Source organism: Gopherus evgoodei, chromosome 16, assembly GCF_007399415.2.
Source record: "Gopherus evgoodei ecotype Sinaloan lineage chromosome 16, rGopEvg1_v1.p, whole genome shotgun sequence".
Lineage (NCBI taxonomy): Eukaryota > Metazoa > Chordata > Testudines > Testudinidae > Gopherus > Gopherus evgoodei.
This window is the reverse complement of record NC_044337.1, coordinates 14,507,041-14,531,478: the sequence shown is the minus strand read 5'-3', so window position 1 is coordinate 14,531,478 and position 24,438 is coordinate 14,507,041. Positions and strand designations below refer to the sequence as shown.

Here is a 24,438-nt window from a genome sequence, read left to right as displayed (position 1 = left end):
CGTATTGGCTGTATATAGTAGCCTTTGAGGAAAGGGATTGTGTGTGTCACATAAGGGACTTGTATATCAGTCAGTAGCGTGGGCATGGAGATAAAAGTAAAAATTGTAAATGGAAATAATTGGGTAAAAAGAAGGGTAGAGATTTTTTTTTTCCTTTGCTGTGATCCTGTCAGACTTTATAAACAAACTTGATTAGTAGTTGGATGGGAAACCTGCGAGGATGTCCTAGGTGCTGGAAGAAGTGGTGTTGGTTGTTACACAGAGGACACTCTTCCCTCTTAATTAATGCTCTAGCATGGTAGTAAAGGAATACTGCCTTTTGGGTGGTGATGTGCAAACTAAGCCCCGACCACTTGGAATCATTATAGATCCCATGGCATGTTTTACAGGAGGGGTCCAAGGGTTGGTCCCCATGTCCTGGCAGAATTTCAGTTCATTATTTCCCACTCCCTGCCCTAATGAGCTGTATAGCATGGCTGGCACCTGTAATGTGTGTTGGGTGCCACCCCAGCAGAGGCTGAATTTCAGCACCACCTCAGTGTTGAGTGCGGTGTGTAAGCACCAGTTTTCCTGAGTGCAAGGTGCTACTTAAAGGGGATACCCTATTGCTATCTTAGCCATTGAAGTAAGTCAGCCTGGGTCACATTTTCACCTGCACTGCCAAAGCAAATATGATGCAAAGGTGTAACATGTTTTCCTTTTCCACTTCCCCTGATGAAATGGCAGCTGAATGGTAGGGTTTGGCCCATCTTGTGAACTTTTGCACAGATCTATTACTAGTGTTACCCATTTTCACGTACCAACAATGAGAATATGTGTGTCGTTTTATTATAACAGTAGGACTGAAAAAGTTCCTCTTCTACTGATGCACTTGTTTTTTTCTTTTTTTCTCTACCCCTACAATTTTTACATGAAGCTTTCTCTCAAGCTGGTAAGCACAATTACAGCATGTTTGTCCTGCGTTTTAACCACAGTTTTCTGTGTGTTTTTCTTTGTGTGCACTGTGACACCTACAACATGACTGACATTAATTTTAAATTTGTTTCTTCTTTGTGTTTGCTTTGTTTGACATTTATCAGATAACTTTGAATACGCAGGTCTGGAATCTAATAGAGGTGATCAGAATTCAATCTTTCTAATAAGCTGCTAAAAAATTAACTCTTAATTTATAGTGTAGTTTATCTTTATTTTTTGTAATCCAGGGCAGGGGTTCTCAAACTTCATTGCACTGTGACCTTCTGACAACAAAAATTACTACATGACCTGATCAGGAGGGGGAAACAAAGCCTGAGCCCCACCTCCCTGGATGTAGGGGGGTCCCAAAGCTAGAGCCCCACCATCCTGGGCGGCGGTTGGGAGGAGGAGGAAGCCCTTGGGCATCAGCTTCAGCCCTGGGCTGTGGGACTCGGGGTTCAGCCCCAGGCCCTAGCAAGTCTAAGCCGGCCCTGGCAATGCCATTAAAATGGGGTCCCGTCCCACAGTTTGAGAACCGCTGATCTAGGGCTATAAAAATGTAGCAAAAATTACACCAATCAGTTCTATTGCTGTACCTGAAATACACATGGGAGAATTAATGCTAGAAGTGTCTCTGCTGTGGCTGTGCTGTGGCCCTTCATAGAGAGAAAAGTAAAAGCCTTTTATCTGACTGCAACACAGTCATAAATTGTATGTTTTCCATGTTCAGGTACTAATAATCACTGGAAGTCTGAGTCATTGTTACCTGCATTTTACAGCCCTATATAGTCCTCCAGAAAAACTAACAATGAAATTTAATTAAAGTTAAATAAACTTTAACCAAGAAGGTTAACTCAGTTTGATTGAAATTTGCAAATGATCATGTATATATGAATCCTAAATCTAGTCTTGGATACAACCAGGATGATATCTCGAAATACGGTAAGAGAATGCATCGCAAAACTGAAAAGGGAAGGGGTAAGAGCATGTGTGAAAAGAAATGATGTGATGATGTATTTTACATCCAAGACAGCATACTGTTAAGGCAGAGTTATCCCAACGTTGGTATGTTTTGGATAACTTGTCTTGGCTTTCTTGCCGCTCCTGATCCTAGCCAGAAGAATTCAATTGAAATAGTTTTGCTGAATCATTTCAGGCCAACATGTAGCAGGGTACAAAGGACTGATGTAAGTTTTAGGAAGCCTCAAAGGATCTGCAGTAGCTCATAAGTGGTGTTAGTTTGGGAGGTTTCCTTTTCTGGTCAGTCAGGGGCTTTAAGTTTCTTTCACCCCATTATTCTTGGGGTCACCATTCTGCACCAAGTCTCCCCAAAGCAGGTGACTTCTGTCACAAGGCGAGAGAATTATTGGTGGCTTCTTCTAAGAATATCTGTGCCATTAAGACTACTCTCCTCCACTGCAGTGCCTGCAGCAGGGTTTATGCATCTTCATGGGCATTTCAAGGCCTTCTGCTCCACTGATGCAGTGAAAAGCATCACTTAAGTAGCCTTAGTACTACAACTAGTGTAGCCATTACCTTTCCAGACACAGTCCAAAGCTAAATACTTCAGCCCCATGACAGTCCCAAGGAAAAATGGCAGAGATCCCTCCCTCACTTACAAACCCAGTTGCCCTTAGCTCTGGGTAGCTCAAAAGCTTCTCTTTCTCACCAACAGAAGTTGGTCCAAGAAAAGATATTACCTCACCCACCTTGTCTCTCCACCAAGCCACAGAGCTAGCAGTCACTGATGTTTATACAGTGTCCTTCCACTCATTCTATTTGCTTAGTCATATTACTAGTAAGCAGCTGATGCATTATGTGTGTAAGCAAGGTCTTTCTATGCAGCAGCGTGTACTATAAGTATAGCCAACATGTGCAAAAGGTTCTTGACATGACCCTTTTGGGTCAGAAGTTGGAGCCTCCTTTCTGATGAGAAGTTACTCAGTGAATGTTCTTTCTGAGTGTCCGTGATGTAGTTCTGTGCAATGTTAATGCATTGGTCTGAAATATTGTCTGCTAGCGCCCACCGTATCGCTAATCCAGCTGTGCCTAGGTTTCTGGATGAAGAGGTTTCAGAATTTAAACCCCCGTGTTAAAAGGGCTTTTCCATTTGCAATTAGGTGCTTTTGTGACTTGCCATTAAGGTATCACCGGGGGGAGTCTGTTGCATGTGTGTATCCTTTAAGTGGTATGTTTTTGTAGCCTTTTCTGTAGCTACATATCCCTCCCATCCTCCAAACAACTCCAGACTCTTCAGCATGACCAGGATATGTACAGCTTTAATGATCTTACTCCATTGGCAAAATATATGGACCTCTTGTAATGCCTGTACAGGGGATGGGGAAGATTTTAAAGAAAATGACATTTGCACGAACAAATATAAATGAAAACAGACCTCTCCTGTAGTATGCAGATTCTAATCGTGTGTGAAGGTAATAAATCAAATCTGTCCAGGATTACAGGGAGTGGCATGAGATTTTTGGAATGTACCATATTTTAGCTAACTGGTAAAAAAACAAAAAACAAAAAAACCCCATTGTTATTTCCTGCATTCACATTCATTTTGCCTTTGAATCCTTTCATAAAATGGGAGTATTTTTGGAAGTGGACTTAAATTCCACTAAAGAGACCAAGCCCAGGGATATGGGAGATCATTGTCCCTTTAAGTGAGAGTGCCAGCTTTCCTTAATGGCCTGTCCAATGTATGTTCTTCTTCGAGTGATTGCTCATATCCATTCCAGTTAGGTGTACGCGCCGCGCGTGCACATTCGTCGGAAAACTTTTACCCTAGCAACTCAGTGGGCCGGCAGGTCGCCCCCTAGAGTGGCGCCACCATGGCGCTCCATATATACTCCTGCCGGCCCACCCGCTCCTCAGTTCCTTCTTACCGCCCGTGTCGGTCGTTGGAACAGTGGAGCGCGGCTTAGCTGACCTCCACTTCCCTAGCTACTCGTTTTCTCGTATATAATTATGCAGTTATAACCCTTTTATATATATATTTGTATGGTTATACGTGTTTTCTTTGCTAACATGGTTAGTTTAGTTAGCGGGGTTCAGGAAGTAGCCCCTTCCATGAGCCCAGTGCCGGAGCCATGCATGGCTCACCGGGTTTTAAAAGGGGCCCGGCCTGCCAGAAGCCGCGGCCGAAGAGAGATCTACATGACTCCTGTTTGAAGTGCCTCAGGGAATCACACTTGACAGATAAGTGCCCCATTTGGAAGGCTTTTAAGCCGAGAACAAAAAGGTGCGGGACTTTCACTTACCCCTCCACCTTGGCGCCGAGCGATGTTCAAGCGGCGGGCAGAAGCGCCTCCTCGGCACCGGACCCCGCTGGTACTACCAAGGCCTTTCGGCACCGACCGTCGCCGGCACCGATGTCGACTCGGTACCGCTCCCTTCTTCCGAGGTCGAGAGAGCCTACGATTCCTGCTGGTGCCTGGCGGCTCCCCGGCACGCGCCGTGGTTGAGCCCCCTGCTCCCGCTGCTTCCGTGCCACCTGCATCGCAGCCAGAGAGCTCGCCTAAGTTGCGTTACCCGGCACCGACACCTGCAGAGGCACCGATGACTTCGGCTCCGTCGATTCCAGTCCCCCAGGACCACGGAATCCGGTGCCTGGCAGCTCCCCGGCTCGCGCCGTGGTAGAGCTTACTGCTCCTGCTGCTTCTGTGCCAACTGCACCACAGCTAGAGAGCTCGTCTAAGATGGCTCGCCCGGCACCGACGACGTCGGCACCGTCGATCCCGGTCCCACGAGGGCCGTAGAATCCGGTGCCTGACGGCTCCCCGGCGCGCGCCGTGGTTGAGCTACTGCTCCTGCTGCTTCCGTGCCAGCGGCACCGCAGCCAGAGAGCTCGTCTAAGTCGGATCGCCCGGCGCCGACACCTGCTACGGCACCGATGACGTCGTCACCCGTCGATCCCGGTCCCACAAGGGCCGTAGAATCCGGTGCCTGACGGCTCCCCGGCACGCGCCGTGGTTGAGCGTATTGCTCCTGCTGCTTCCGTGCCAGCGGCACCGCAGCCAGAGGGCTCGTCTAAGGTCGATCGCCCGGCACCGGCACCGGCACCTGCTGCGGCAACCGATGACGTCGGCACCGTCGATCCGGTCCCACAAGGGCCGTAGAATCCGGTGCCTGACGGCTCCCCGGCACGCACCGTGGTTGAGCTACTGCTCCTGCTGCTTCCGTGCCAACGGCACCGCAGCCAGAGAGCTCGTCTACGTCGGATCGCCCGACACCGACACCTGCTGCGGCACCGATGACGTCGGCACCGTCGATCCCCGGTCCCGCAAGGGCCGTAGAATCCGGTGCCTGACGGCTCCCCCGGCACGCGCCGTGGTTGAGCTCCTGCTCCGGCTGCTTCCATGCCAACGGCACCGCAGCCAGAGGGCTAGTCTAAGTCGGATTGCCCGGCACCGACGCCTCTGAGGCACCGACAACATCGGCACCGTCGATTCCAGTCCCACAAGGGCTATCGAATCCGGTGCCCGACGGCTCCCGGGCACGCGCCGTGGTTGAGCGTATTACTCCCGCTGCTTCAGTGCTGACGGCACCGCAGCCAGACAGCTTATCTAACTCGGATCGCCCGGCACCGACACCTACCGAAGCTCTGATGACCTCGGTACCGTGGATCCCGGTCCCACGAGGGCCGTCGAATCCGGTGCCTGACAGCTCCCCAGTACGCACTGTGGTTGAGCCTGCTGTTCCCTTCACGCCGGAGATGTTACCAACGGCGAGGGCTCTCAGTGCCATGACAGAGTCAGTGCTGCCTGATCCGGGCACCGCCGGTACGGGTAATACAGTGTCTTCAGGGGACTGTCCCCTGTCAGCACAGCAGAGCGGCACCGTTCATGATCACGGTCCCACAGACACTCCAAGTCCTGTCGGCACGCCGGACACCACTGGCAGTCCCGGTGCTGTTTTCCTCGGTACTGGTCACACTCGCTGCACCGGTCGGTATCCCGTTCGCCGACCCGCTATCGGCACCGTTCTGACCTCTGGCACCGGGGCAGGTACCTTGACTCCTGTAGCCCTTCTCCGAGCCTCGAGATCTCGGTCGACCTCCTGACACCGTTCTGGTTGCGGGTCTGGATCTCGTTCCAGGTACCGATACGCCTCCCGATGCCGGTCCCCGGTGCCGAGTTGGGCAAGGTCCGAGTGAGTCAGAGACTCTGCCTGTGCCTTCTTTTAGTACCTCCATGGCCGTCCGGACACGCATCCGTGTCATCCCATATGCGCAGATTTTATGCTCAGGACCACGATCCTGATATGATGGCCAGCGGGCGCCAGCCCCGAAGCAGAAAGAGGCTTGGCGAATGAACAGGCTTGGCCGCCAGGTGTACTCTGCAGGGGCCCTGCAGCTCGGGGTAGCAAAGCAACAAGCCTTGCTTAGCTGCGATAATTATAGCACCTGAGTGAAGGAGTTTCTCCCTCAAAACTTCCACCTGGAGTTCGCTGCCGTCTTGGAGGACGGGGGGAAAGAAGGTTCCCAGAGCGTCCCTCCAGGCCTCGTTGGACGCAGCAGACTCTGCGGCCGGCACTCTGGCCTTGAGTGTCGCCGTGAGGTGCATTTCATGGCTTCAGGTTTAAACCTCCGGCCGGAGCTGCGGTATGCCATTCAGGATTTACCCTTTGTTGGTAAGGCATCTTCGCGGCAGAGACAGCCCCAGACTGCGAAGTCTGGTGGGCAATAGGGTCCTAATGCGTCTCAGCATGTATACGCCAGCGACAAAACGCAGGCCTTTCTGGCCCCAGCCGCCATACTCTGTGCCTAGCCAGAGGCAGAACTCTGGCAAACGGCAGGGCCAAGGTGGTCGCAGACGAACGTCAGGACCCCTGAAGAGCCAAAGTCAAGGTCCCTCGCAATTACCACTGGGACCAAAGACGGACCTTCCAAGGTTCACCTGAGGGCGGTGTACCAGTCGCAGGACGGGATCCCGATCCCGCTTTCTCCTGGCATGGCCCCAGTTACTTTCAGATCGCTGGGTCCTGCGCACGATGGAGCATAGGTACCACCTTTAATTTGCTCCAGCCCTGTCCCACTTCAGCGGACGAAAGGGGTAAGGGGTTTTACCCCCGTTATGCCCTAGTCCCCCACTCGAACACAGGTCTCAGACCTTCTTGGTCCTGCACGGACTCAACCGGGTTAGGATAAGGTTGGAGTTCTGCATGGTATCCCTGGGAATCATTATTCCATCCTTGCCTCCTGGGGGCTACGGTGCCGCCCTGGATATGAAGCACGCGTACTTTCGCAATGCCATCTTCCCTCCGCACGGGAGATGCCTCCGCTCTATAGCCGACTGTCAATACTCCCGGTTTACGGCCATAGTCGCCGCCTACCGTCGCTGATGTCGGATATGCGTTTTTCCGTATCTGGACGATTCGCTTATCCACGGAGACTCTGAGACACAAACCACTCAGCGCGTGGGCATCGCCACGGTCTTATTCACAGGTCAAGGCCTGCTGTTTATTATAGAGCAATCCACTCTGGTCCCCACGCAGAGGTTGGGCTCCCTAGGGGCTATCCTGGTCTCCTACCTAGCCGGAGCCTGCTTATCGCAACTGAGATTTTAGGCGATGGCAACAATCATCTGAGGTCTGAAGGCTTTCCCAACGACCTCAGCTCGTTCTTGTCTCAGTCTCCTGGGTCCATGGTTGCCCGCAAGTTTGTAACCAAACACGCCAAGCTCCGCCTCCGTCCTCTCCAAGTCCGGCTCACTGCCCCTGACGGCGGACGCCTCATCTCTCTGCTCGAGTGTTCATAGTCACCTCTGAGCTTAAGGCCTTTGGTCTTCTAGGGAGCTGGCATTCCTCCTCAATGCCCCAAAAATTGAGAGTAGTCCGCCTGGCATGCCAGGGGTTCCAGCGGCAGCTGCGAGGCCGTTGTATCTCGGTGTTACAGCCAACACAACGACCAGGTGCTTCATAAGTATTCAGGGGGGACATAGTCCTCCCCCCCCCTTTTTTGTCAGGAGGCCATCCATTTCCGGGTCTTTGGCATGGCCCACTCGATGGAGCTGGCGACGTCCTTTCTCCCAGGCGTTTGGAACGTCCTAACTCTTTGCCTCAGCAGGTCTTTCCTGCCTTACGAGTGATCACTCTGCCCCATGTGAGGCGTCCCGCTTTCCGGAAGTGGAGATGTTTCCTCACACAGACCTGTTCGCTCACCGCGAGAGCAGGAAATGCCAGGTGTTCTGCCCCTTCCAAGATCTCTCCTCGGAATCGATCTTGGATGCATTCCTGATGCCGTGGAAAGGCCAACTGCATTATGCTTTCCCACTGTTCCCACTGGTTCATTAGGTCCTGCTCAAACTCCGCAGGGGCAGAGCGTGCATCATCATGATCACTCCAGAATGGTCCAGGCAGCGCTGACATACCACGTTACTCGGCCTGTCAGCCCAGACCTCATCACTCAGGGCAACGACAGGCTTCGTCACTCGGACCTGCAGCCTCTTCGCCTCACGGTGGCTGCTGCGTACCTGAGTCGGGGTGACAGGCAGCCTTCCACCTGGTCAACGTACCGGGCCAGGTGGAAGCGTTTCTTTTACAGCTGCAATACGCTCGATCTTGCTCCTGCTGAGGTCTCGATCCCCTCTGTTTGGCCTGCCTCTGGCCTTCAGCGGCAGGACCTGGCGGTATCAGCGCTGAGGATACACTCAGCAGCCATCTCTACCTTCCAGCAGGCTGAGATGGACGTTCAGTGTTCTCACGCTCTATGGGTTCGAGGTCCCTCAAGGGCTTGGAGCGCTTGCACCCTCGGGTGCGCCGCCCAGCCCCGACCTGGGACCTCAACCTAGTCTTGGCCAGACGGGTCTCTGAGATCAGAGCTCTTACGGGGGTTCCGCCGTACACTAGGTTTCACAATGACAAGGTGCAGTTATGACCGCACCCGGCTTTCCTCCCTAAGGTGGTTTTGGCTTTTCATGTTACCCACAGTTCAACGCAATGGGCACAACCGTTGCACTCCTTGGACATCTGTGGAGTGCTCGCATTATATTGTGCTGACAGAACCATTTCCTAAGGTGCCCCAGCTCTATCCCGGTAGCGGGCCAAAGGGAGGGCTTGCTTGTTCTCCTCTCAGAGGATCTCATCTGGGGTGATGGCGGACATCCCCACTTGTTATGATTTGGCTCATATTTCCACAAGCCACATCAACGTGCATTCTACCAGGGCTCAGGCTTCATCTGCCGCCTTGCTGGCTCGTGTTTCTACCCACGAGATCTGTCGCGAAGCTCCATTGGTCCTCGGTCCATACCTTTGCTTCGCAGTATGCCCTGGTTCAGCAGTCAAGAGAGGCTGTAGCCTCTGGCTCAGCAGTTTTATTCTGCCACATTTCACTCCGACCCCACCGCCTTTGTAAGGCTTGGGATTCACCTAACTGGAATGGATATGAGCAATCACTCGAAGAAGAAAAGACGGTTACTCACCTTTGTAACTGTTGTTCTTCGAGATGTGTTGCTCATATCCATTCCACACCCGCCCTCCTTCCCCACTGTCGGAGTAGCCGGCAAGAAGGAACTGAGGAGCGGGTGGGCCGGCAGGAGTATATATGGAGCGCCATGGTGGCGCCACTCTAGGGGACGACCTGCCGGCCCACTGAGTTGCTAGGGTAAAAGTTTTCCGACGAATGTGCACGCGCGGCGCGTACACCTAACTGGAATGGATATGAGCAACACATCTCGAAGAACAACAGTTACAAAGGTGAGTAACCGTCTTTTACACTCATACTCCTATGAGGGTCAGGGGAGGGTGCAAGGTGACCCATTATAACTGCCCTCCACTCCCTTCCTATACTCAGGCTCTGTTAGAAGACAGCACTCTCTACAAATCGGAAAAAGCAGCTGTTCTGGAGAACCCAGCCAGTGCGCAGCTGAAAAGGGCTGAGTGCAGGTTTTGAGGCAAAGTATTTGCTGAATCACACTCTTCTGAGGAAAGCATCTGGCATTTTAACACAATCCACCTAGCAACTTCGATCACAAGCCATCACAAAGCTGCTTAGCCAGCTGAACTTTGTCTGGATTTGCATTTGCAGGGTCAGCTCTCCCTTCCCCCCCCCCACCTCAATATCCCTTTGTATGAAGGAATTGTTGGCATTAAATTTGTAAAATCTGCTGTATAAATTCAGGTTAGTAATTTTAGATTAGGGTACAGCTAGTTTATTAATATTGAGATGTTTTCAGCCTCATTCACCATAACCCCTCCACTCATCTACCTGCCAGAGAAAGCAGGGGCTGCCATAAAAAAAAATCATAAAGGTTCGGAAACTCACTGTGCATATGTTCTATCTACTCTATAAACCCTGTGCTGCCAGGAAGGAGGGGAGCAGCAGTCTGAAGGCAGACGGGGTATTTTGTTTCAAACAAAATCAGAAACAGATGAGAGATGGGCGGCCTGATTCTCCTCTCTCTTGTTCTGGTTTGTTTGATAGTATAACTCTGTGACTCTAATGGAATTACTTCCTATTTAAACCAGTGTAAGTGAGAGGAGACCCAGACCTGCTGGATGGTTTAGAGATTCAACATATGGTGCATCGGTCATGACCCACTGGAAAGAATACAGTATGGCTATAAGTTGCATGCATAGCCCCAAAGGTAAAATTTCTGTAGCGTGAGTGAGTGCAAGAGAGTCTTAACATCAGAGAGCACTTCTAAGAGTGGAAAATGATTTACCTGTTTTATCAAGGTTACTTCTGTGGCGCTAGCACCCAAATCTCCACGTTGCCAGAGGAAGCCATATCCTGGCTGTGGGTTTGCAGTTTAGAGTTGCACAGGTGAAATGGAAGCACAGCATGAGAGTAAAAGCTTGCAGGTGCTTCCAGGGAGGATGACATCTGCAGCACAGCAGGGGAAGGCAGGAAAGATATGGCCTCTGGAGAGAATGGAACTCTGTCAGATAAAATCCCGTGTGGTGGTAAATCAGGATGGAAACAGATTCACAATTTCTAGCATTGGGCTTCCATGTTTCTTGGCTGGCAGTCTTCTGCTGTCTGTTTTCTATGGCTGTGCCATCTGTGGCTCAGGAATGACACTCTTGTTAGGTGTTTTTCAAATAATTTCCCCTAATTCCATGTGGTGAGAAGGATTTTCCGCTGATGGTGAAATTCATCCCTGTGCAAGTATCTGGCACCAGGGCCATGCTATGCATGAGCAGCTTAAGAGGGATCTAAGTGATGACAAGGCTTTGTACTGTTACTCTGGGCAGGGTGAATTTCACCCTGTGTGAACTCCCACATAGCTAATAGAATTGGTGCAGTCTTTTTTTTTTTTTTTTTTTTAAATAAAAGCAATGAATTATTAGTATGTAAATGACATACAACTAATGGAGGAAGTTCATGCAAATTACATGGGTTTATGTTTCACCTTAATTAGGGAAAATTCCACATTCATTTTTATTTGTCCACTTAAAAAGGTGTTGAGTGCCCACTGCATCTGGGTACTAGAGGGTCCAGGCACCAGCCCAGCAAGCAGGTGCTTGGGGCAGCCAAGGGAGAGGGGCGGCACGTCCAGCTCTTCGGCGGGTTTCTCACTCCCTCTCGGAGCGAAGGACCAGCCGCTGAATTGCTGCCGAAGACTGAAGCGGCGGCGGTAGTGCCGCAGATCATGCTCATGGCTTTTTTTTTTCTTTTTTTTCTTTTTGCTGCTTGGGGCAGCAAAAACCCTGAAGCCGGCCCTGACTAGAGAGCTATAAATTAAACAGACCTGTAAAAGCTACCCTCTTGGGGCAGCCAAATAAACCACCCTGCATGAGATCAATAACAATACTCAACTGCCAGGCTAAAAATAGCTCAGCGGTGACCGTCTGTAGTCAGAAACAGGCTGGGCTGCATAAGTGCATCTTACATGATGTCCTAAAGGGTGTGAAACTCTGACCATGGCAAACAGCAGGAGGAAGGGAGCAAGTTTCCTGGTAGAAAGACTTCTGTGCTTAGTGCCCTGCTGCTGGCTCTAGAAAGGTTGATCCTAGTCAACGGCACAAGAGTTCCCCAGCTGTTTTCAACTGTTGTAATGGGATTTTTTCAAGTATCCAGGTCCCGACCTATTCAAGGCTTTAGGGATCTAAAGATAAAGCATGCAAATGCTTCAGACCATGGGGATTTTTCACAGATTTTCCTGTGGAATATTTTCAAAGTAGAATTTTGAAGGATGGACCAGAATTTTTTTGTCTCTCATTTGCCTTTTTTTTCCCTCCCACTCTGCGTGTAGGGGGGAGGACCAGAGGACTTCAGCAATCTCCCACCTGAGCAAAGAAGAAAGAAACTCCAGCAAAAGGTTGATGAGCTAAACAAAGAGATTCAGAAGGAGATGGATCAAAGGTAGGCCTAACCACGATACAATAAAGAATTAGAAAGAGGTTTTCATTTAGCAGAACAGGAGTGTCTGCTAGCAAGCTGTTTTTTTCACAAGCAACAAATAAGAACAAGATAGTAGGTCATGCCCTGTAAATCACTATTTGATACGATGCTCTTGGAATAGAAGATGCAATGGGCACTAGATGACTAAAAACAGCCAAGGAGATGAGCTAAAATTCCCCCGTGGTCTAAGTTCTGAAGTTAATTATTTAATTTTGACCTAAAGGGGAGGCCAAAAGGAGTGGAGGGAAGGATTGCTAGTTATCTGTATATTCTACCCACCCACTTTTGCAGTGCATTCCACCACTGCTGTATCAGGATATAAGGCAATAGCACAAGAATCTCAGTGACTTGTGTAGATGGTGCCACCACAGAAAGTTTTTCTTTCTTTCTGGCACAGCCTTTTTAAGTTGAGCAATCATGTACTTCTGAGTCAGGCAAGAGTCGCAGATACTTTGTATTTGCCTCTGAATATAAATCAGCCCAAATATTTACAGTATTTTAATACAAGATCCATCTCTGTTCAGTTAGCCAAACCACCATGTCTTTCAGGACTACTGAAATCACAGACCCATCAGCACTGAGCAGGAGGCTTATTGTAAATATACCAAGCCTGTATATGGCAACCTTGGAAGCTTTCCATTTCTGGCATCTAGTTATTGCTTGTGAGTTTAGGATTATAACAGAGAGGGAAAACACTTCCTAGATTATCACATTCCCCTGTAATGCAAGATACAGTCCTCCAATAGAGGGCAAATCCAATATTAACCCAGTACTGTATAGTGTACTTGGAACTTAGCCAAAAGCTTTTGTACTTTTTAGGCTTAGAAATCACATGCACTAGGGAGATTCCTAATAACAGAACCTGTTATCTGCAGGGCTGTGTTGACAAAAGTGTGAGATTGTTCATCAGAGCCCATTTTAAAAGTCTGTGCTCTCCAGTGTCCATTTTTTGGAAGCAGAAGAGCTAATGATTCTTGCGCTTTTGCAGATGTGTTATTAAGAGGCTTAATTTGTCATCCTACTTTAGAAGCAAGCACTTCAAGTGACTCCATTTATATTGATCGGTTCTGGCCGGTTGTATTTGCAGCTTCCTATGTTCATTCACATCTTGGGCTAGGATTGTCCCTTTAATTGTGCATTTTAACCAGTGTGTTTTTTGTTTTCACAAAAAAAGTGTTTAACTTTGATCTGATAACTCTGTTAAAAATCAGTTCACAGCTTATTTGTATAAATTATGTGGGGATGTTAATCCCTATTTCATACCAGAAATAAAAAAGGTAGCTATAGGTAGCTGTTTACTTCTTTTTCACATGCTCCCTTTATATAATACGGTAGCTATAGTTTTTCTCCTTGAATAGATTTCCCTTTTCCCTTAATTTTCTTTAATTGATTTCAGTGTAACCTAATATTCAGATCATACATGAAATCAGTGCAGAGTGAGGACTACAGTAGACAGAAAAATAAGATTGGTGAGCAAGGTACTAACAGCAACAGTCAGAGACACACAAAATGAATTAAAAAAGAGTTAAAATTTGAAATAATGCCCTTAAGGCTCCAAACACAGAACAATCCCACTTCCTTGCCACCCACTCCTTTTCTTAGTTTCTCCATACGCAAAGCAAAAGCAGACAGAGGGCTGCCATTGTCAAAGATTTTGTGGGAACCTCACAAATAAAGAGTTTTATAACTTGGATTGTGGGACTTTGATTCAGGTAAAGCCTGGAGCAATGCTGAAGAGTCACATCAGTAATGAGAACTCAGCTCATAAATCAGCTCATTTCTGAATCCTAAAATGTTTCATGTTCTGCAGAGAAAATCTCTTAAAATTCATCCTCAACCTGCCTCAGGTCAGGTGCAACACATTGCAAGAAAGATGACTCTGCAGGACATGCCCTCTAGTTGAGCACAGGGCAGCGTGAGGCATGTTAACGTTGGCTTTGTGATATCAGATTCCTGATATTGTGCTTCAAAAGCACCATCTCTGAGATGCTAGGCATTTAGCACCTGAGTTGATATGAAATGTGTAGCCTTTAACACAATCTCAAAATGCTGCATAACTTAACTAGACCTAGTGTCACATCATGACCTAAGGTCCACTGTTGCACACTGTTACCAAGCTAAACCATCTGGATTTAGTTTTAGACTGAACAGTGGAGCAATGTGAAGTAAACTGATCAGCAGGGATCCTAGAAATGTGTTTGCCGCTGAAAAACGCAATAAAATGCAGAAGTTGCCTTTTTACAGAGAATCTTTAGTTTTTACATTTTGGGAAAAAATAAAAACACATACAGTAGAACCCCCTGCCACCAGCGTGCACACAGGAATATTGGAAATTGATGTTTCAGCTCGGGGCAGTGGGACTCGGGCTGCCAGCCCTGGGTGGCAGGGTGCGGGCTACAGATTTCATTTTAATGTTGGAAAAATGCCGATTTTTTTATGTTTTTTTAATCAGAGAATTTTGGGGTTTTTTTTATCATGGAAAACAAGGATACCTGCTATCAGGAGCAAATTATGTTGCATATTCTTAAGGTGAACACAATGCAGTAGGCAGAGCAGGAGTTTCTTGTTAGCACTCCATTCTGTTACTGGAATGCCCACCTCCCAGCCTTTAGCCTATTCTCTAGGATGGCATTCAGCCCAGGATGTGGAGAGATGATGTAAGCACTTCAATATGTCCATAAGACTGGGAAGATATTTATCTAGCACAGGGTGGGAAAACTAATGCAGCCCTTGAGCTCCTGCTGGGGAGTAGGGTCCGGGGCTTTCCCTGCTCCACCCGAGGAGCAGGGGCGGGGGCTTGCCCTGCTCCACACGGCTCCCAGAAGCAGCGGCATGTCTCCCCTCTGTCTCCTACGCGGGGAGGCAGCCAGGGGGCTAAACATGCTGCCCCTATCCCAAGCACTGCCCCCGCAGCTCCCATTGGCCGGCAACTGTGGCCAGTGGGAGCTGTGGGGGTGGTGCTTGGGGCAGGGGCACTGTGCAGAGCGCCCTGGCTGCCCCTTCGAGTAGGAGACAGAGCGGGGACATGCCACTGCTTGAGGTAAGCACCGTCTGGAGCCTGCAGTCCTCACCCCCTCCCACACCCCAGCCTCCAATTTCGTGAGCATTCATGGCCCACCATACAATTTCCATACCCAGACGTGGCCCTCAGACAAAAAGTTTGCCTGCCCCTGATCTAGTGAGTTCAGAGGCCATTCTTTGCGGGGGAAGGGTGAAGAGCTGTGGGTGTGAATGAAAGACAATTCCACACCTTGACTTTCCCCATCTCCTCCCCCCAAAATATCCTAATCCAAGAATAGAGTCACCTTTCCCCTGATTAGTTGGATGTCCAATTCCCATTCATTTTAATCTAAATCTACTCCTGCATGTTTACACTGGCTCAGTACCTTTCTTATGCCACTCTTGGAAATGATTTGCTTGTAGAGCTCATTCTACCATCTTTAGTTACACTGAAAAAACCTCATGGGCTATTTGTGGAGTAAGGCTCAACATGACTGCGGGTGGAAGAATCCCACTTATACACAGTGCAATGTCTCACGTCTTACAAATTGTTGCTAAAGGCTATCCCCAGTTTTTGCAATGCCTGGTAATTTATAAACTCGCCTCCATGCAGACAACTTCGATACATTAAGGAGAGATCTTTAATTAGTAAATGGGTGGCACTAAACAAAACAAAAGCCCTGGCATGGTTTCTCCCTACAATTTGTTACCCCTGTAACCATAGACGCAGAATGATAGCTTTGGAACTTTTTGGTTTCTCCAGAAGGATTTATACACCCAGCTGCTGCCTGACTTACAGGTGTTGCATTTTCTTTATTTCTCACAGAGATGCCTTAACAAAAATGAAAGATGTCTACATCAAGAACCCACAGATGGGAGATGCAGCCAGTGTGGATCACAAATTAGCTGAACTGGGACAAAATATGGAAAAGTTGCGACTAGAGGCTCAGAAATTTGAGGTCTGGATGGGGTTTAAGTACTAATGCACTTTCATGATGGTAGCTTTAAACGACTAGGCCCTGATTCAGGAAGACATTTAAGTGCATGCGTAACAGGGATGGATTTAAGAAAGTTCTTGTCGTCAGGCAGCATTTAAATATGTTGCTCAAGTGGAGCCTTACAGCCACCTTTTAGCATAAATATGTCCTGGATCCTTCATCTGCATTTGTCAGCCAACTCGATTTTTCTGTAATTTGTCACCGAAAATGGCTTATGTAGAGCAGGGGGGTGCAGGAGAATGCTCTGAAATGCTCTGGTACTCTTGCATTTGCAACAATAGCGGGTTTTAAATGCCTCTTCGAAGACAGATACAGGTGAGAACTTGGAAAAACTCCACTTTAATCTTTTCACACCCGAAGGTGCGTTTTACCAATCTGATATCTGCTGATGGTGAAAACCTGACGGGCACCGAAAGCTTCATCTCCACCCAACACCCACCCACGTCTCGTGGGAGTCCAAAACAGGATAAAAAAAATCAATTGTGAAACACGTTATTGTCTAAAGAAGCTGCTATGGTAAATGTGATGAGGATCCATGGACAGAGCTATCGAAATGTCTGAGAGCTGGACAGAAGCCATGAGACGAAGCACATTTTAAGGAACAATCTCTGCTGTCAACAGAAAGCATTTTAAAGATATAAAGACTCTGGAGTCTAACTAATAGTTGGAATAACTGAACCCATTATAAACAGAAACTATTGTAATTACATCAGAATTAGGAAGGACAGGGAAGAACTACATTCCATGCGCTATAGATTATGTTGTGGACTAAAACGTACACAGCCAATTAATTTTGGATGCTTGTCACAATTGTTTGTCGTACTCTCCATTGCTTGTGAGGCCCCTTTGAAAGCCACAAGCTTTTCCTTTTCTCCCAACTATTGTCCTTTTCCATTTGGCCAATAAGAGAGGTTGTTTTTTTTGGGTGCTTCTGTGTTTCTGAAATTATCATGGCTTCCTTCTGTTTACCTCTTTGTTCCTAGACCAACAGCACTTCAGCCCAGCTCCAGTAAACTCCTGCTGCTAAGCCAGCAGGGGTGTGAATCACGCAGTGTTTCGAATCAGCCCATACATTTTTGCAACGTTATTATTTTTAAATATAGATTTAGAATGCAGAATGACATTCTAAATGACTGCAGTTTGAAGCTACATTTAAGTGTGTTTATACTAGTGGACTGTTTGCCTGTAGTTTTGGTGGTTCAGGTGTTAGGTATATCTCCAAACGGGCGAAGGAAGAGCAAACTCTGTCCCTTGGCTATCTGGTGCATATGAAACCCGTTGCTTTCTGTTTGCAGGGTTGGCTGGCCGAGGTTGAAGGCAGGCTACCTGTGCGGACTGAGCAGAGCAGACGACAGAGTGGAATGTATGATACCCAGAACACATCAGGCGTCAATAACTGTGCACAGGACCGGGAGAGGTACAGTATCTGTACAGAGCTGTCCAGACTAGCATGCTAGTTACTATTACACCTCCCTTCGTTTCATTAGAGGCAAATTCTTCTTTACAAGATACTGCTGTGCTTCAACAATAGATGTGTAAATCTTGCATGCAACAAGCCTAATCCATGATGAGACTGCAAGCTGCCACTCTGAGAAAATAATTCCTTACTTTGATGCAGAAAATTCTAATTTGCCACAGCAAAAATTGGGGAAATGCAAAGAGAGTAAATGTTTTCCAGGAACAACATTAACAGGTCTAAAGCCCAGTTTGGTTCTGTCACTTCCAAACATGCACACAGAGTGAAATTCATTCCTGTGCAGAGAGTTAGCACAAGGCCTATTGACCAGTCATGTCTCAGTTAGGACATTAAGTGGGATGTGAGTGTTGCTTAGGTGTCATGCTGGCCCTCTGAATAGATGTGAATTTCACCCCTGCAGAGCAGATTGAAGACTAGGGCCACTTTCTGTACTGTTATGCGACTGCAAATCCAGAGCAACTGCACTGTGGGGTTCCTCTGGATTTATATGCAGGAAGACACAGATGTTGTGTGGAATGCTTACCAGCTGCAGCACTCTGGCCGGAATCCCTTCTTTTCCCAATAAAGACCCCTCCAGAACTCTTGGGAATGGAAAATTGGACTGGAAATCTCACGTGAGCTGGCTGTCTCAGGAAACTTCCAATCCTGGCAGCGCTAGAACTGTTGCATGTCATTTGTTCAGTGCATATAATGTTTTCAGTCGTTACACACCGCTGTAGAGGTATCTCCTAATGGAAATAACCTGAAAACTAGAAAGGGAAATATCCAGGTGTCCAAAAACTCTGGGAGTGCCCAAAATCCTAGGCCCATCTTCCAATGTGCAGAGGACACTGGCCAATACAGTCTCCCTGTATTTCTGTTGGAACAGTCCTTCTGAACATGCAGCAAGCCCTTACGCAATAGCATAAAGAACTACTACATTGGCCATTGGGAAAGGTAGGCGAGAGAGATGCATTTGAGAGGCCTTGGCAGGAGGAGTTGACTGAACTGATTTCCCCCATTGTGCTGGAAATACGGTGACTGACAATGGCACGTCCTGACGGTATATCTAAATGATCAAATTGGCCCTAACTGCAACCACTCACTTGGCCCTTAACTTTCCGCAGCTGAGTGTTTCTGGCAGGTGCGTGTTCCTTGTCACACTGCTCCTGAGGCTGGTTGCTATAGTTGCCGTATATTTTCCTTTCTTGAGCAGCCCAGATGGCAGTTACACAGAGGAGCCAAGTCAGGAGAGTGAGATGAAGGTGCCAGTGACAGAGTTTGATGACGAGTTTGATGATGAAGAGCCACTCCCTACCATAGGAACCTGTAAAGCTCTCTATACATTTGAAGGTACCACTAACTCTCAGCCTCCATTTCACTTCTTATTTATTACTTATTTGTATTACAAGTAGCCTCCAGAGTCCCCCGTTGTGCTATGCACTGTTCACATATAGAATAAGAGACAGTTCCTGTTGTGAAAAGCAGAAATGGATGTAACATGGTGGCTTGTCCTGCCAGAGATGGAGGGCCTGGAGAGGGATCAGGTGATTCCCCTATAAACAGCCCCTGGAAGCTGCAGCAAGAGGGGATGCTCAGGGGGAGCAGAGAATGCTAGGAGTGAGCAGGCTCCAGCAGAGTCCTGGGATTTGGAGCTAAGACTCGAGCAATTTTGATGGTTGCAAAAGTTGAAGCAAAAATATTTCCCAAGCTCTTGGCAGACTACTGGACAGTTTGTTGGGGAGAATGGTATTAAATGAGCTGTTCAGAGTATAAGGAATAGATTTTATGCAAGGATTATTTAACGTACAAGTACTGTATTCAGCTGTAGACCAGATGAACAGACCCTCCTATCACTGCCAGACAGAAGGGCTAGTAAATTTACCCTGAATATGGTAAATAAACACACTTGCCTTTGGTAGCTGCATCTCAGCAGAGTAACAGTAAAGGCTAAATATTCAATACTAGTTAAAAGATATTCAGTGGAGGCCCAATTTCATGACTCACTTGTGTCTACTTGTTGATTGTACTGAAATTTTCTATTACAGGTCTGATGTCAGAGTTGCATTCTTCTGGTTCTTTGAATACATGCTGTTTTCTCCCAATTATTGCTGTTTTATTCATGCTGCTCATGCTTAAAGGAGGGTATATTTCAGTACCATTGCTGAGTTTGCCACAATCGGGTCTGTATGTTCTCCCGTGGACAGGAAATCCTAAACTACTGTATACTCTGTCTCAGGTCAGAATGAAGGCACAATTTCAGTAATGGAAGGCGAAATGCTCTATGTAATAGAGGAAGACAAAGGCGATGGGTGGACGCGAATCCGGAGGAATGAAGATGAGGAAGGTTATGTGCCAACATCCTATGTTGAAGTCTATTTGGACAAAAATGCCAAAGGTGCTATGACTTACATTTAATATCCTTTTTATTACTTTGCTTGCTTTCACAGGGACATCCCACCCTGAAACTGCTCTATGATGAGCCTTTTTAAGGACTACATAATGCCACAAAGTGCACTATTTCATACTCTTAAATAACGGACTCATATGACTTTATGCACTGTGATTTAGATTGGTCCGATTAGAAGATACTCAGTGGGATAAAATTGTTAACAATAGGGGAATTCCCAGCCTTCTCTGGCTGAGACAGCCTTCCATGGATAGAGCTCAGTTACTGCCAATATACTACCCAGTTCAAGGTGGGGAATATAAGGCCATTCTTAATAACTATGTGTCTTCTCTAGCTATCCAGATGATACATGGCATTTCAGCCATAGTCAGAAGTATGCTATTTATTGCAAACTGACTCCATGAAATGTTATACATGAAATAATTAGGGTGCGGTTTGTCTTTCAACGTGGCAGCTTTTCAGAGCCTAATATACTCTCTGCGGGCCATGTAAATTCAGGCAGGGATCATCATTTAGTTTGTTAGACCCCCCCCCCCTTCCCATAAATGCTATCGAAAATGTAACCACAAAGTATTCCACTATCCTTGGTAGATCAAGAGGATCGTGGTGTTAGACTAGAATTCCCCTCTCCATAGTTGCAGTTTAAAAAATGCTCTTTTGGGCACATGTGGTTACTACTGCTGCACAGCACAGTTAGTTGTTTCATCCTCTGCTCACATACAATCAATGGAGTATTTCAGAGCCTGGATTCATGCCTTTTGTTCCCCTTGTCTCTATTTACACCTCATGACTGAAGGTCTGTGTTGTGTAAGTGAAAAGTGTGTGCATGGAATCAGGGTATGTGCACGCTGCTCCCTGCAAGTATCTCCCTGCTGATATAGTCCAGTGAGCAATCAAAGAGGTTCCAGCTCTGAGGAAGTGACATCTTGTTTCCAATCAGGAAGATTTTGAAGTTCACTGTTAAATAGTGCATGGATTTTTCAATCATTTAATCCTGCAAGTTGTCATCTTCTTTCATAGAGTCTAAATATTCTCTGTGCACCAAGTCTTTTTGTCCCTTTTAAAAGGAAGATGTAACTTTCACATTGGACCGCAAGCAATAGAAATAGAGGAGCTTCCTGTACAAAACCACACAACTTTATTCATTCACTTTTCTTTGGTTCAGTATTAAGCAATGCAGTACCATGTCCTTTTGAAATGACAGGCTGGATTATTGTTTGATCTTGCCATAATTCCTTCAGTTTGCACTGGCAAAGATAGGATCAGTTGGCTCGTCCTCTGCCAAGATAGTCTGTGCGGAAAACTCAGCATCCTGGATCTTCTCTTGTAAAGTGGTATACAGTTGAATGCAAGTACTGCCTACTCCATATACAGGGAAAGGCAGAAAGCTCAGCATGAGATATTTGGTCATTACCCTTGTGCTCGTTGGTATGGAGACTGCCTGTAAGCAGTGCCTGCTCCATGCACAGTGGTAATTGCATGTCCAGGCTTAATTTTTGTCCTGCAAAAGTCTCTGTTGGGCAACAGAAAACCCACCTCAAAATAACAATTGTTCACCCCTCCCTTTGAATATACTGGCATGCGTAGACATCAGCAGAGCAGTCTGTGAAGTCAGCTGCTCAGGAGCAGAGCAGCAGGTTTGGTGGAATATGCCTCTCAGCATGCCCATGTGTCTAAGGGCAGAATGAAACACTTATATTGACTGAAACCAGCAAAAGCAAGAACCTCATTAATAAAGGCCGTTTGCTTTTTTCCAGATGTGTACACATCACTTCAGAAAATCCCTGAGTAGGTTTGCATAGGCCTGTTGTCCTTTCGTTCTGCTGATTTGCTTCTTCAATTATTTTAAGAGGTGTATTTCAGAAGGTTTTCTTTAGAAGTGATGGAATGCACATGCCCTGTCAATGAATGATCATTTGTTAGGTGCAGTTCATTCAGCCCCTGAAACTAAAGGTGCGTCATTTCCCGTGTGGGTTTTGGCCCAGTTCTGTGGAATAATTGTAGACAATATTCCTATCCCTTTGTAATATAATTTAAAGGAAGGATACACAAGTAATCCATTCTCCTTGTGGTGCACACATGCAGCTTCCATTAATGCCAGATACTTACATGTGCAAACTAGGAACTGAATATATTGGCTATAAACCCTCTGGTTTCAGGGATTCTTATTGGGGGGGTCAGGAATAAAATTCCTCTTTTGGAAGGTTATCCTATAATTGTCTGCCGCAGGGTTTCTTGCACCTTCTACTGAAGTATCTGGAACTATTGGATACTAGACTAGTAGGACCTCTGGTTGATCCAGTCTGGCAAATCCTGCATTACTGGAAATCATGCCTTCTAGCCCACTTAGGAGCAAAACTGTCTGTCTCTGAGTAATGCTGTGAGATAAAGATAGATAATCAAAAGAAGTTACATAAATTACCCTCTTAATATTAGAGTAACTTCCCGCTGCTCCCAACAAACATGCCCAGTTCACTCCCCCTAGAAATACTGGCTGTTTGAGTGACAAACAATGAACAGAGCCTGTTTCAGAGGTTTTATTTCTTGAAACAAATGTTAGGCCCACAATCTGGTTAGTATTTCAGTCACTTTGCTCCTGTTGGTTCCATTCTCCCCACTGTGTGTATATAAATCTATCGACAGCTCTAGGATTCTGGCTTTGTTGCAGCTCTGCTGTTTGTTCACCACAACTGTAACCCAGGTTCGGGGGGGGGGGGCAGGGAGGGGTGTTGTTTTTTTTTTACCACGTTGAGGCACTTTTTATCTTGGATATACAGTATGATTACTTACGCTTGCCAAAATATTTAGGAGACAGTAATTATGAACTGGATTAGGACACCTTTTTTAGTTTAATTCCTTTTCTTAAATATATGTCCATAATGCTCCCCATAAAAAGAATAATTTGTATATAATGTAACTTAATAACTAAAGGTACTTGAATTTTGATTTTTATATATACATATATATATTAAAAATGGTTTTATTTGCTGTTCTGCTGCTTAACCCAATCTTTGTTTTGATAACCATTAAGACAAAATCTTGTTAAGTCGATAACTTTTTTTTGTGTTTCCTGCTGCCTGCCTCTGATTGGACTTTTATAGAAACTTCTGTTCTGTGTTAAAGTTTGTTACATCTGGTCAATGTGATTGTTCCTTTTCTATTCTTATTCTTTAAAGAAAACTCATCTACTGGGTGAGGGTCTCTCCCCAAAGCTAGCTGTACCATCATCTCTTCCTCTAATAAATATATTTTCTCATTCTTGTGGGGTTTTCTGATGATTATTCACATAAGCAGATTACCTGTTAGATGCAAAACAAATGGTCCAAACCCTCAGAAAAGCACTTTATTAACAGTAAGGATGTGATTACGTTTTAAGAAAGAGCTCACACTTCAGCATTGTTAATATGTTCCCTTTCTCTTCTTGTGTTTCCTTTTCTTTATGAAAATTAGAGACAAGCCTGACCCATAATTTCAGATTCAGATGTGCTCCCATGTATGGGGGAATTCACCCTTTGTCCTTCCAGCTAATGGGCCATCCCAACCCCCTGGATCAGAACACCCTTGAACTTTGGGGACAATTTGGATTTGGGCCAGAACCATGTGTTTACAAGAATGTACCTTCCCATAGGGTTTATGAGCTAGGAATGTTTGCATCCATCCTGTCTCTTTCTTGACTTCCCATCAAGATGAAGGGTCTTCATTGTTTATTGCTTGATGAACAATCAGCTTTCTTTGGATGTATGTATTCTAATCACTGCAAAATGCTTTATCCATGTATAAAAATACTTCCCCTGCTAGCCTTCCCCAGTAGTTCATTGTCATGGGGAGCTGTAGTCTGACCAAATCCACCCACTGCTCCCCTGCAGATACAAGAAGCTAATTGTTTCATCTGGTGTAAACAATTCAGATTCCCTTTGGTGGGGAACCATTCTTGAATTTTGCATCCCGCATGGTCACCAGAGGAGAGCTGTGCTCAAGGTAAAGCTCTTGCCTGAGTTGGGGATCACCGGGGAAGGGGGGGCAGAGTTACTTTGATTTTCAAGGAGAAAATACACTTCCTTGTGGCTGACCCTCAACAAGGAGGGTTGCTTCTGGCCAAAGGGAATCTCTGACTTAGAGCTGCTCTTAACCCTTTCATGAGGCAGCCTGATAAATGCTCTTGGTGCTGTCCTTCCCCTTTAAGCTCCCCGAAGCAGGGCCACTCTCAGGCGAGCCCTTCACCCTGCCTCTTTCTAACCTAAGTCTCTTTCTTTCTTTTTGTCTCTTATGTTTT

General features: G+C 46.7%; 1 protein-coding gene across 16 annotated transcripts in view; it reads left to right on the top strand.

Annotated features, from left to right (window-relative positions):
- The window catches only part of FNBP1 (formin binding protein 1), a 154,655-nt gene that overhangs the window by 126,968 nt on the left and 3,249 nt on the right, over positions 1–24,438 (top strand). For 3 of the 16 annotated variants that reach the window (XM_030535350.1, XM_030535352.1, XM_030535347.1), the window contains 7 exons: positions 917–931; positions 1,080–1,115; positions 12,153–12,262; positions 16,128–16,260; positions 17,595–17,716; positions 18,969–19,108; positions 19,995–24,428. In XM_030535350.1, the coding sequence (XP_030391210.1) occupies positions 917–931; positions 1,080–1,115; positions 12,153–12,262; positions 16,128–16,260; positions 17,595–17,716; positions 18,969–19,108; positions 19,995–20,173 (735 nt within the window). In that variant the 3' untranslated portion in view covers positions 20,174–24,428. Of the gene's footprint in view, positions 1–916; positions 932–1,079; positions 1,116–12,152; positions 12,263–16,127; positions 16,261–17,594; positions 17,717–18,968; positions 19,109–19,994; positions 24,429–24,438 lie in introns of those variants that run through there. The other 13 variants (XM_030535358.1, XM_030535354.1, XM_030535361.1 and 10 more) reach the window with 9 other exon arrangements.